This window comes from Lutjanus erythropterus, chromosome 11 (genome assembly GCF_056507025.1).
Source record: "Lutjanus erythropterus isolate fLutEry1 chromosome 11, fLutEry1.hap2, whole genome shotgun sequence".
Taxonomy (NCBI): Eukaryota; Metazoa; Chordata; class Actinopteri; order Lutjaniformes; family Lutjanidae; genus Lutjanus; species Lutjanus erythropterus.
Genome location: NC_139327.1, coordinates 27,951,699 through 27,966,162, shown reverse-complemented (window position 1 = coordinate 27,966,162; position 14,464 = coordinate 27,951,699). Strand labels below are relative to the sequence as shown.

The following is a 14,464-nucleotide window of genomic DNA, read 5'->3' as shown; positions in this document are numbered from 1 at the left end:
TTTATCCTCAGTTAAACTTGAAACTTGAACTTCCATCAGAACTGTTGATGGAGGAATTGTGGAGGAATGATCCATGTTTAGGCTCCATGCCCTCATCAGAATATTTTTAGAAAACTCATACTGAGCACTTGGCCAGGAATTATGACTATTTATGGATGGTATGTGGTTATATTCCTCTGATCTTTACTGCTTAACAGGAGAATCAAGGTTTTTGTCAAACAAAAATCTTATCTATTAAGGCAGAGTGTTTGCGTGTGTATTCAAACATGCTCACATGAAGTTAAATCTGTTTGTAATAATCTGTTACCAGCGGGTCTGGATCACCTCCTGACCTGTGAGTACATTTAGATTAGATAGAGCTTCCAAAATCCCCAAATGTTGTTTCTTTTATCCTGCTTAACCCTTCTTTAACCCTTTTTTTTTGACAGATGTAAAGGCTAGAGGGAGTGCAGCAATTCAAAAAGCCAGATATCATCTAATTCAATAAAATGCAAAATGATCCTGTTCTGTATTCTGTATTCACTCATCCTTTCAAGGACAACATGGCCATTGTCCACAAACAAAACACAAAATATGTGTTGCTTATTCTTTTTTAATGTAATAATTTTGTGTCCTTACACGGGCAAAATCTATTAACTCAAGCTCTCAGGACTGTTTGCCATCTTTGTTCTTGTCAAGAACATTTTCCTGAGTATCTGTGCAATGCTCGAGGCCATTTTTTTTGCATGATTCTGATCATGCCACAACTAAGAATCTATTCAGTCAAATAAAATGCCCTCACCATCAAACACAAAACCATATAACTAATCAAGCTAGCAAAATCATTGGTTCACCCCAGACTCCCCTGTTTGGACCGCACACCTGGCCAGTGATCAGAAAAGCCACTCTGGTCAAACAGGGACCCTTTCACCCCCTCCAACCATACATCCAGTTACTGCCGTCTGGCCAACGTTGCCATGTTCTACTAGCTTGAAACACAAGTTAAAAAACAAAACAAAACTTTACCCCTTCTGCAATCACCACTGTGAACAGTTTAAAATAGACACTGCACTCAGTCCTATTTTGCCAGTTGCGTTTTTAACAGACTTATTCCATTTCTAGATGTGTGTCTATCTATCTATCTATCTAGCTAGCTAGCTATCGCCTCAGGCTCCCAAAGTGCAGATAAAAATCTAGGCAGTGCAGGGATTCTGTTACTAAATCACCTATTTATCACCTAAAACATTTCCAGAAACATATTTTAGTGCACCGTTTAGCTGTAACACAACAAAGACTGCAACCATTGTGACTGCAGCAGCCATTGTGTGTCCTGTTTGAAAACAGACCAAGTGCCGCTACATTGCATGTTTCACAGCTCTGATTAGTTGTACGTCTATCCAATTGCGTCCCGAGGCATTTTGGTCTGTGTGTGTCAATAACACCACTTGGAAATCAAATCATCATAATACCAACCAACACTGAAACTAATACTGTACTTCAGAAGGCAACTGATTTCATTTCTGTTTGATTTCTCTCCAGTCTTTGTGTCTAGATAAGCTAGACTTATCTTTGTACATAACACACAGAGATCAAATGATTATTATGGATTTGCATTCTCTAATTTGACTTTGAAAGATGATGCACACATTTTCCCACAATGTGGGACTGCTGCTTTAAAAAAAGACAACTGGGCAAAATCTTGAGAATCTCACCATATCTATCTTAGCCTTGGCAGGTCCTTCGAGATTCACACTTCACAGTCTAAAAGCTTTAGAAATACCCTTTCTCTTCCCCACAATGTGTAATGTTTTCTTTGTGGTTGCAGAGTGGCTGAAAATCTCTCAACAGCTCTATCTTTAAATCTAAAATCCTCTGCTTCATGTCTGTTCACATTGAGCTGGTGGAATTTTTAACTACACACTGCTCTTTTTTCATGCATGATAATAAAATGTAACCATGGACAAAGTGCAAAGACCATAAGGTATTCAATCTTAGCAACTGCAAGACACTAGTGACTAAATTGGCTGGGGCAGAGATAATAAAGGGAAATCTAATTCACCTTGATCACACATGTGCACACACAGTAGATATATAAAGAGCTTCATGTAGAAAACACTTGACACCACTATATTTCATACAAGGCAGGCAGACGGTTGTGAATATATTTCGCGCACCATTAGGTGCAGCATCGTGACCAACAGGTTGTTCAACTCAGTCATTAAATGCCTCTTTAATGCAACTCATATCACTATCACTATCTGAGAATGCTTGTCAGTGCTCTTGAATATCTCTTTCAGACCCTTTGTCTCTCTGCTTTTACTTTATTGTCTTTTTTTCCCCTCTTCATATCTCTGAGGAGGGATGACAGATGTCGTATCACTTCTGCCTTTGCATTAAACCCAGAGATGGACGCTGGCCTTGGTTCAAGAAATGCCAAAAAAAATTGTGTGCACGTCCTGACAAATTACTAGAAAATACTAATCAAATGTCAACTAATTAATTGGATTACATTTATTCATGGCATTTGAAGTCCGTCCTTTGTCTTCACATTCAGACGTTGCTCTATCACACACACACACACACACACACACACACACACACACACACACACACACACACACACACACACACACACACACACACCACCCACCTCATTTTGAAAGGACTGTAAGATTTCAACTCATGAGACATTTTCACAGCGGATGAAGCTGTTTGTCAAGGGGTTTATATGAATGTTTCATTACTTTTCCAATTTATGACACAGTAGCAGCAATTATACAAAACAGCAGTTAAATGTAGCTTTTTCATTTCAGTTGGTATCACTGCAGCTCTCTGCAGCAGAAACGGCAGCACAACTGGGGAACTGTGCTTCTCTATGGTTACTGAATGTGGCTGAACAACATAAGTGCATGTACGGGTACGGCTGTGGTCTGCGTTCCTTCATTTTGAGATACGATCTCCTTGTCAGTCTAAAGCCATCGGACACAAGATATACAATCGTACGGTTTCCCCAAGAGAACGATAGCACATGACAGAATCAGGTCCGCTGTCCAAGTGTTTACTAAAGCAATAAACCCCAAGACGTTGTGGTTTACGGTGATTTTAAAACAGCTAAGGGGTGCTGTTAGGGCTGCAGCACTGAAAGGTATTTCGAACCAATGAAGCGACGGGACACAACCGGTTCTCCTGTCAGCTCATATATGACAACATAAATGCCCACAAGCTCTCTTTGTTACTTTCGCTTGCATCTTTGTTTTTTTTTTTCTGTGCATTCATGGAGTGAAAGTAGGGGGGTCACAATTTTTCAAACCCACAATTTCAAATTTTTAGATTTTGTAAATACAACGGATAATTGATTTTATGCCCATATAACTGGAACTTGCATTTTCAAATTCTTCTTTTAAAAGACAGTCTACATGGTATTAAGGGTGATATAACAGCTCAAAAGCAACTCTGTGTCATCTCTGAAGTGTGCTTCGGACACGCGCTGGATGCTACCAATAGATGAGATGGAGAGAAAAAATACAGAGAGAATCTTGATCAGTTTTCAATTTAATATTAAATTACGACATCCCTAAATGAAAGCATTGCCTACTTCTGACCGCTCTCGGTCTGGCACATGATAACTCTTTAATGGTCACAACTTTGTTTCTTGACTTTTCCAGCTCTTCTGTTTCTCTGTCATTATTGTCAGCTCCTTTCTTTTTTTTTATCTTCCCCCTCCATCTCTTTCAAACAATCATCCACGCTCAGCCCACCCAGCAAATAAAAATCTGATGTCTGACATTTCAAATCACTTTCTTTTGCTTATTAACGCTGATGTAATGTGCTCAAAAGTGTGTATGTATAGATTATAGTGAGTACGCATGTGATGTCAGTCACAGCAGCAGAGTCACCGCAGTTACACCCACTGAGTGACAAAAAAACAAATCTAAAATGAGACAGAGCTGTTGTGCGATTGACGCCACAAATACATTGAACAAGAAATCAGAGCGATCTGCTGAAAGCAGTCCGTAAAAACAAATGGGTTGTATTAACTGTTCTGTATTAACTAATGTAGCTTATAAATAAAATATTTAGTATTTTTCATTTATATTCCGTGCAAATATCATGCACTGCATCATGCGTCCTCAACTGTGTGTGAACATGGTTCTCCGATAATGTCATGAAATAAAAATATCTGTACAGACCTGTCCATATACAACCAGAATGTTTTGCCCCTCAGTCTGACTAAGGGGGCGTGTCACAGTGGGAAAGTGACATCAGTGCATACCCTCTGCTTTACAACAGCTTTGAATGTGGCCCTACCAATCATAATCAGGGACTCCTACTATTCATTTTATAATGCAAATCTATAATAAAATAATCATATAATAAAATCAGTCAGATTACAACCTGATGTCCTCATTAGTGACAGAGCAAAACATGATTCTAGAGGGAAATCTTACATTACCGAACAATGTATCAAAAGCATTAAATAACAGCGACACAGAACTCATATCTAGAGCTGAATAAATGAACGATAGCCGGGTATAACAACTATCTGTGAGTGAGAGATTAAAGGGGTGAAGATGAAGGAGGGTGAGAGAGTAAAGGAACATTGAGTGGTAGGTGGCGGCGGGAAGATAGAAGGTGAAAAATAATCAGTGCCGACGTGCAATTGTCTTGGTGACAGGCTGCACTTGAAGGTCTGTCGCCGCGGTGTCAGTAAATGAGATGATTGGTAGGGCGAATCCTCTTTGGTCTAACAAGGTGCAAGTCAACACCAGAGTGGCTTGAAGAAACAACATGACGGAACAGACAATGCCATGATGACGGACAGGCAAATGAAGACACCGTGTGTGTGTGTGTGTGTGTGTGTGTGTGTGTGTGCGTGTGTGTGTGTGTGTGTGTGCATTAAGTGTGTCAGCCTCATGTCGCTGTGAATTCCTTATGCAGGCGTGTGTTTACACCTGTTAATAACCTCAGGGTGGGCGTGTCCAGTGTTTATACGGAGATACATGGAACTTCTCACGGGGAGAGGGGTCTTGTTCGGACCTGTTCAAATATTTTTGTTTAGGTAAAGTCTTTAGGTTTCAGTTGTGTAAACTGCTGGTCAGACACTGACAGTCTGAAAAGTTGAGACGCTGTGGAAGATAAATCCAAGATATACACAGCAGGTCCTTTTTATAGTTCGACTGTATTCAAAACTTATTTGACAAGATTATGGGACTGCTACGCGATATGTTTATGTGCTCATGCATGTGAATGGGATTTTGTGTACTTGCTTTCCTTTAAAATTTCTCTAATTCATGCGAGGTTCAGTAGACACAGCCTTTCAGTGTTGGTGCAGTTAGAGTTCAGTTACTTTTTGCTAATGTTTTCCAGATGCTCTGGGGGATTTAAACCAACAACTTGCCTGTCACAAGACTACGTCTCTAAGCTCTAGGCCGCAACATACGCATGCGTGTGTGCTCACATGTGTGTGCGTGCTCATGCATTCCCGTGCCTGTGAATTTCAGTGCATGAAAAAGTGGATGTGAATATTCTTGAATACAGAAAGTGTGTTTGAATTTATGTATGTCTCTTTGTATATACAAAGGAGTGCCCGTCCTTCACTCCTCACTCACAAACATGTATTAAAAGCATTGTTAGTTTATGCACCATTCAAAGTTGGTCCCAGTGAATGAGAAAAAAAGCAATGGGTCAGAGAACATTATTTCCTAACCATTTCACAGCGATTACTTTCTAAAGCACAAATAAACAGCCCCACATTCCTGCAGAACACCAGATTTTGTGTAAATACAGCCGCAGTGATCCTAAGTCTCCTTTCCCTGTGTGTGTGTATTTGTTGTCAGGATGACATTTCCATTTCAAATAAAAACATTTGCTGATCTGACAATGCCATGGTGAAGGTAGAAAATGTAGCCTTCCCTGGCTGAAGGAAGACAGGAGGCAAAGGTAGAGAGACTTTTAGAGAGAATTAGAGCAAGGGCTGTTTACAAGAAGCCGTGAATCACAGAAATAAATTATTATTTTCTGATAATTTCACAGAGGTCAGGTTCTAAAGCACAAATAAAACATGCCCACATCTCCACACAATGCCAGATTTTGTGTGAATACACCTGAAGTGATCCTCTGTCTGCTCTGCCCGTGTGTGTAAAACTCTGTCTGCAGCTCTCACAGACAGAGAGCAGAGGATGCTAATTTTTTATAAAGTCCCTGTATTGGATGGGACTACACAACACTGCCAAGCAGGCTGAAGCCCAGAAATGTCTCAAACACGGCAAAATATGAGAAAATAAGAAAATACAGAAAGAGGGCAGGGTCTCTGCTGATAGACAAGATTTATACATCATTTACAACAAGGTTGTATACCAAGATTTTGACATAGTCCCCTCTTTTACATTGATTGATTGATTGGACTGGCAAACATATAGAACAAATAGAACTAATTTCCATGGAGGAGTGTTGAGGATGAATTAAACAGTATCACAGTTTCAAGGAAGAAGCTGCTCTTCAGTCTGGTTGTACAGCTGCAGTTACTTCTGAATATCCTGCAAATAATGCTGCATAGTTTGCCTTTAAACTGAAAATCTTTTATTATATTTTTACCTTTCTTGACTTCAGTCTTAATATTGTTTGTCTGTATTCTCTTTTTCATGTTTACATTTGCACCTGTCTTGATGTTGTTTGTGCAAAGAACTGAAGCTGCAGTCTAAAAATGAGGTTCGGCATTATTAAACATATTAAATTACCCAGATTACGATCACCTTTTTATGCCTCCAAACATCCAAAAGTGTCTGTGTTTCCTCCACACTTTTCATTTTAGTTTACAGTAAACAAAGACAGCTCAGAAAATAAAGATAAAATTAAATGTCAGTTATTGCTTAAACTTCACTAAATTATTCTTCTTATTAAAAGCACTGCCAAATTATTTTTTATTTTGTCAATGACTGACTCTCTTTTTTAAAATTTAAAATAAAAACGGTAAATAATATGACCTAGAATATCGATGAGAAACTACACAGGTTAAATTCACTTCCATGTTCTGATCATGTGACTCACAGTGAGCTGGGCCGGATCTGTCGGGTGTCCTGCTCCCCGTCGTTGCTGGTCAGGCTGTGTCTAGGGGTTCGACCCTGGCTGCTGCTGTTGCTGCTGCTGCTGCTGTTACAGTTGGCTGAGGATGAAACCGGCTGCTGCAGCTCGGCGACTGTGGCGTTGGCTACGCTGTTCCTCTTTTCACCTACAAGCGTTAAGAAAGATTTATACACTCCGGTATTTTCAGACAGAAAAACATTGTCCATTTTTGCTACAAGTGGCCACTTTCATACTGACATGCCTTTTCCTCCTCTAGAACAATGCATCTGTTGACCGTGAATTCTCTAATTCTAACTCTCTCATAGGCTAACCAAATCAAAGCAAACTGACCAATGACAGCCTGCTGTATTTGTTTTTCAACAAAAAGTGGTGGTCACAGAGGCTTTTGTTTTCTCTAAGCCTACCATATGCCAACATGTGGCAGGTGTGAGCCAACTCTAATGAAAAACAAAAGAAAAACTAAGGTGAGTAAAGACACAATTAATACATTTTATTATTTTTGTTAGCCAAACTAGAACAAGGCTTTTCCATTGTCACTTTTGGTTACACATAATCAAACCCTGTCACACTGATTTGCATTTCCATTACACACCAATCTGTGCAGAATTGCATCCAAGATGGACCATGTCTGGAGTAGAGCCGAAGCACAACCAACCGCCTCAAAACAGGTTGTGGTGACATCTTGCCGACTGTGGCCAAACTGTGACGGCCCCCCTTCTCCCCTTTGGTTTGAAGTTTCATTTCTCTCCCGTGTCGCTGTTTCTACCTTCAAGTATCTGCTTTATTTTAGTGTTTCATGTTTTCTTTCATGTCCAATAAAAGCTTTTAAATAATAAAATAATCAGGGACTTTTATTGTGACGAATTAACGAGAAATAAAATGTGTTTTCCACAATTGTACAGCCACTTGACTCAAGACAAATGGCTCTTCGGTCAAAACGCACACCTTCAAGTGCACAGCTCTGTTGTAATGGAGATGCAAATCCCTGCCATGCTGGTGTGACGTGCCAAGTCAAACCGAGTCAAGCCTTGCCAGCACATGTGTATGGAAAAGGGGGTTTAAGTGGTTCATCTCACCTTTCTGGGAATGTGTCGGTGTGTGGAAGAGCGTGAGAGGCCTCTCGCTGCAGGACGGGGCTTTGCTCTCGCTGCTTCTCCTCCTGGGCAGGTTGAGCTGCATGTTGGTCGAACCGCCTGCGGAACTCGGCACGTCCCTGAATATCTGCACAAACAAGGCAAATAATCAAGCGTGAGTGCAACCTGCCAATAATCCCCATTATTACTAAATGTCTGATTTAAATCAGAATACTACAGTTAGACTACAGTTACCTTTATTTATATGAAATTTATTTAATCCTGTTACATGTAATCCATTACTCCCCAAGCCTGATGATGACAATGCTTTGCCAGATTGTGATTTACTACATAAACAGCACTAAAAAAAGCAACAAGACACAGTACAAAGGTCAGCTAAACCACCAGTGGTATGACTCACTTTATGTCTAGTTACTAATTCTTGCCTTCTTGCTCTCTGTGGAAAAGAGACTTTACACAGTATATCTAATATTAATTCATGGATTTGTGCTTCTGAATTGCATCCTTTCCAGAACAGACTCTAATAACAGCTCCTTGCTGCTTTGTCCAAAGCTTTTCTTAACTGTGAATAATTATATACGCAGAAACTTAACAACAGGGGACATTGTGGGCTGAGATCTATTTTACGGCACTGATTGTGACATCACTTCTACTCCTTGAAACACAATTAGGCAAGATGCAGAAAATCCCATGCTGCGATAAATATATACATACTCTGTGATTCATTTTTTTTTCAAGTCCCCTCACCAATGAAATATCGCTATAATTTTCACACTTGTTTATTTTTTCCACAACTATTGCTGCTCTGTTTCTATTAGTCCGCTATTTCAGCCCCAGTCAAATGTCACCATCTTCACATCCATTCATCTGTCATCCCTTTTTTTTTCTACTTTTCTGCCAGCTCCACACCCATAGTTCCACTCAAGATGGAAAAGGGAGGGAAAAAACAGATTTGAGTGCTGCAGAACCCATTTTAACACACTGAACTTGAGGCGCAATAATGTCATAAGCAGAATCACATGAAACGTACTGACGCTTCAGTATGTCAGGGAGCCCCTGGATGCAAATTGTGACACTGGTCTATATAAATCAAACTGACTTGAATTGAAGCTCATTTTTCACTTGCCCTAAAACGAAATTTTTTCATTTTACCTGATAGTTATATTGTCAAAGAAGGTGAATAAAGCACTTCACAAATCTTCAGGCTAAACAAAATGAACAAAATATCAGAAAAATGGACCTAATAGTCCTTTTATTTACAAGGAGAAGGCAGACATGTGAAGGACAGACTCTCTTAGAGGATTTAGAGCCGCTCTATCACAGTATGTGTACTCCATTCGTTTTATTTTCACACGCAGCACAAGAGACAGCTGTTGTCTTGGAAGTCAAGAGGACGTCTAGTCTGTGTGCGTCATTTATTCAACACACGCTTACCCTGTCCGTGTGTAAAGTCATGTACGCAAACAGGTGAGGCACATGTGCTATTCGTCTGCATGTCTGACCATTTTTTTTTCTTCACTGGCTGAACATACTGCGTGAGCACAATGAAAGGGTCTCAAACAGTCAGGCTGATTTGTCTGTTGCCATGGTGACATCTGTAAGCAGCTTGGCCTGCCAATAAGCTGCTTGGATCTACAGGGGAAAGTGGCTTTCAAGTGTACTGTATATAGACTATATACAGTACACTTGTGTGCATGTGTGTGTGTGTGTGTGTGTGAGTGTGAGTGTGTGTGGCAGGGACTCATTCATATAAATGTTTAGGTGTGTTAATTGTTATCTCAGTGCACAATTACATAAAAGTTAATCTGCTTGACAAAGCTGCAGGATTCATTTAATCCTCAATTTTGTCACCAGGCTCTGCTGTTTGGTTTTTTTACTTACTGTATAACAGCTTATTTATCAGGCTTTTGTTCTGTTGAGCATACAAACAAAAGTATTGTGCATGTTAACTTATGACTTTTTAAAAAACACGTTTCCCGTGGCCATTTTGCACTGTTGTTCCTTAAGCGTTCCTCTGTGTGTAAGGGCTGTGGCTACAAATAAAACATGTATCTATCTAACAAAGAACAGAAAGAAACAAAATAAACAAAAACCAAACAACCATAGTTACAAGCAGCGCAGAAACTTCCTTGAAAAATGACATGCCCTGTGACCACAGTGGCCCTGATGCCCTGCTTGCATTGCTTCAGCTGATTTCACTGTTATCTCATCTGGCTCTTTGCTGTTGAAAAAGTCTTTAGACACCAGCGTCTTTTATTGAGATTCTGAGCAACAAGTGAAACTTTGTGCACGTAACCGGTGGTATGAGCTGGTATGAACCACTGGAAAACTGGGTTATTTAACTGTGATAGAGACAGTGAGAGAGAAAGGAAGTACTTATGTAGACGAGCGTGAGAAAGGGAGCGTGCTGAATGGACAGAAGTGTTGGCGTGATATGAACTTTCTTTGATCATGAAGGCTGATTTTACTCTACACTTCTGTGGTTTACACTGCAGACTGCAGTCTCTGTTAGCAGTTACAAACAGACAGATCTGTGTTAAACAACTGCCTCCTCAATTTTCCTAAATTAGTGTAATTCATGACATTCTCAAAAAATGATGGGTGTCCACCTTTATGATTTCTGTGAACGGGTTTGTTTACTCTGTATTTTAATAATAATGTAATACATTAGATTTACCATCCATTCATGTCCTTTAATTCGTGCTGTTTGTCTTATTTTTTTTTTTACTTCTACAAACACACACTTGCACCCTCTTACCCTCTCATGATGCTCTATGAGGATCTCTACTACGATGTTCTGGAACTTGATGTCCATGATGGCTGCCACCGTCTCCTCCTGTGGGCGGAGCAGAGTTGGCCCAAAGACCACACCCAGGTTGGCGATGGTCATCAGGTTCTGCTGGTGGTGACTGGCCACGCTGTTGAGGAGGGGTAGATGGAGAGAAACAGGGTGAGCAGCTCCACATTCAATACAAATTAAATACCTGGGTAACACTTTATATTAATTGGTAATAAGGCGCTTGTAAAATGCTAAACAACATTAATATTTGTTAATAAGATTATATAACTACTATTATAATAATTTATTGTTAAATTACATTCATAAGCATGTATAAGAAACTTGCCAAGCTTATGCGTAACTCTCCAGTTCTCCTCAGCGCCTCAAAGAATCGTACCATCTTTCAGCTCATTGTTTTGGTTTTTACAGCCTGCAACTTCACTATTTGGTTCAGGTTCACCACTTTCATCTACTGTGTTATCCAGCTCTGAAAAACATGTGAGCATAGTGGAGTACTTAGGTGCTACAGACCCAGATATTTCCCTGAGGAGTTTTTGCTGCATTTACATGGATTCAGGCAGACAGTAGATGGCAGATGGACCTTCTGGAGGTGAACAAAGAGTTCAAAATACACGTGATGATACGTTGCTATGTTTATGTTATATTGCTTTAAAAATAAATTGAATAAAATTTAGCAGTTGATATGATTTCAAGTCTATTTTATATTATTACTGATGTGTGTAGCTATAAAATGCAGCTTTCTTTTAATATTCTGTTGCAAACTTAAAATTAATGCTAAATTTCCTCCAGAACATGAGGATATTTATTAATTTCCAACACAGAAAGTGAAAGGAGAACTGAACGTGGTGCATCTTGTGTTTGTGTTTCAATCAATCTTTGTGTGAGGGAGCTAGGTTACATCCAGCTGTGAATTCCATCACAAGGGACGGCAAAAAACTAAAATATCTTTACTCTGGATAGGAATGCCACCTACTGTTACATTTACCAGAATTCTCAATTAATTTTACCGAACCGCTCTCGTCCACTAAAATGATTATCGGGTTGCCATCTACCATCTGCATCAAGCCATGTGAATGCAGCTTTAGTAGAGAGAACAAACAGAGCTGAAAGAAGAGTAGATACTGGACTGTTTGAAACATGAGCACAAATTGATGTTAACAGAGAATTGTTTAATATGTCAGTGTTGTGTTTACAACTTGTTCCGCTGCCCCCAGTTGCTAAAAAAAGATCAATTAAGACTGTTTTAAACTGCGTAGAGAATTATGGAAAATGGCTATTGAAACAGGCTGCCATAGAAAACAGTAGTTAGACAAAGAAAAAAAATCTTTGCCAAGTGTGAAACAGAAAGGCAGATGTAAATTTTCTTAAAGAAGGCCCCAAATATGAAAAAACAAGAAATACATTTATCTCTTAATTTGCCAAGTGTGTCCTTCCCTTCAAGGTAGGAAAAACTCTGAGGTGGCATAACCAGAAGGAAATTATGGTCATAAAGCAAGACACAAAATATCCTTTGAGCTTGAAGGTTATATATTGATCTTGGAAATAGCGGTTCCACCCCAACTGAGACCAAGGCAAACCCTCAACCAACTCATGCTCATGTTCACGGCTGAGCTGCCAGTTATCAAGTGACAAAGACTCAACACGTTGCCACACATCATTCAACACCTTGAGACCTGTGTTAGTACAACCCAAAGACTGTTTCCCTCCAACCTGAGAGGAAAACTACAGAGGTTTATGACATTACATGTGACAGCTGTGGAAAACACTTTATTAGTGAAACAGGAAGGGCCCCGAGAAAAAGCCTGAAAGAGCACCAGAGACAAAGAGAATCAGCTTTCTGTGGACAACAGGTCAAAGTCATCGACTGGGAGGCAGTGGACGGTCAGAGAAACATCGAATGCATTAATTTCCTCTGTTAATGTCGAGTTTACGCTTTGGCAACACGTTCTGATGGAGTTAAGTTTTACTGATTTCGAAATAAAAGAGATGCACAGGCAAGAAAATCTTATCACAGTAGAATACAGTAAAGGGCAACTTCATCTGCATCCTTTTCATGGTTTTTCAAATGAAAACTCCCACTCAACCAGAAAGAAGTGACATGAATTAGAGCATTCATACCCTCCTCCTGTCCTCCATCAGCACAGGAGTTTATATGTACTAACATCATCATGCAGAAACCTGTCAGGTCACATGAGAAAACATACACACTTTGATCAAAATTTTAATGATCTGATTTTAATACTTAGTGAACATTAGAGGGAAGCTACAGAATAATATAAAAACCTTAAAAAATAAAAAATAATTTACCGCCACTAAGAAATGTGAGACTATGACAGACTATTAATATCCCCTGGAATGTGACAATGAATAACCTCCCCATCTGATCCAATACAATCCTCATTGTCGTTAATGTGTCTGCAGGAATGGCATATTTTTGAAGGCTACCAAAGTGTTAGTTGCTCTGGTTCCCTCGATAAAAAAAACAATCAAATTTCTTCCACTGGATTTTGGATTAGTGCAAACATTAGGCCATAAACAAACCACACCACGGCTGCATGACTTCACATCACCACCTAACCATCTAACGTCCTCGGTAACTGACTGAGGTATTTATAATGATGTTTTCTAAACGACACAACGTGAAAATCTCTTAAGCTTATGTTAACCACAGACCTGATTTCAGGCATCTAGCAAAAAAAAAAAAGAACATTCAAAAAAACCCAATGACTTCGAGTGAACCGGAAGTTTAAAAGCATTGACTCATTTCCATTCTTGCAGCACTTTAAAGTTTACTGTACACTTGTGGCGCCGGCTGTATTTTTTTCATTTTACACAACCCACCTGTTTATTTCATAACAGGGCAGGAACAGTAACACTGTTAGTCAGCTGTTTTATACTTCCTGTTTACCGGACATGTATGAGTAAGAAAATGACTATAACTGACTGTTGCTACAGTCTGCAAGTCATTTCAATTATTATCCTTGTCCCACACTTACGCAAAAATATAGCGCTGGTGATTGTCTTAACTGCACACGACTGCAGCAATGAAATAAAACCATGTCATAACCAGTTTGAGTTTTAAGTCAAGTTCTTAAGAAAAAATACTAATTGTCCAGCTCAAGGAAAAGACTGACACAGTAATTAAATGAATGTGTCACAGCTTCTTGTGAATTTGAGACCAGTATTTTTCTGATCAGTTATCAGGCGAGTCTATTAAATAAGGTGGAAATTAGACTAATTTTAAAATACACCACAATTATCAGTATTTAATTTGCTTTGTGTGTCTGTTTTTCAAGCTTGTGACTGAATATAACATTGAAATATTAGGCAAGTTGAGGCAGTATGAGGCAAAGTTTTGGTATCTAGTTTTTGTGAATTAATTGTTATGTTAATTTAATAATTAAAAAAACTTTAGATTAATTGATAAATTCAAGAAAAGAATAATCCCTACTTCATGATGTGATTTTTTTACATGATTAGTTTAGGTATCATTTGCCACTATGTTGAA

At 39.2% G+C, this 14,464-nt stretch overlaps 1 protein-coding gene across 1 annotated transcript in view; it reads right to left on the bottom strand.

Moving 5' to 3' along the window:
• LOC146319271 (rho GTPase-activating protein 26-like) overlaps positions 1-14,464 on the bottom strand; it is a 129,618-nt gene that overhangs the window by 19,980 nt on the left and 95,174 nt on the right. The window contains exons 18-20 of the mRNA XM_084729868.1: positions 10,915-11,074; positions 8,139-8,283; positions 7,027-7,207 (exon numbers count right to left, since the gene is read on the bottom strand). Of these exons, the coding sequence (XP_084585994.1) occupies positions 7,027-7,207; positions 8,139-8,283; positions 10,915-11,074 (486 nt within the window). The remainder of the gene's footprint in view (positions 1-7,026; positions 7,208-8,138; positions 8,284-10,914; positions 11,075-14,464) is intronic.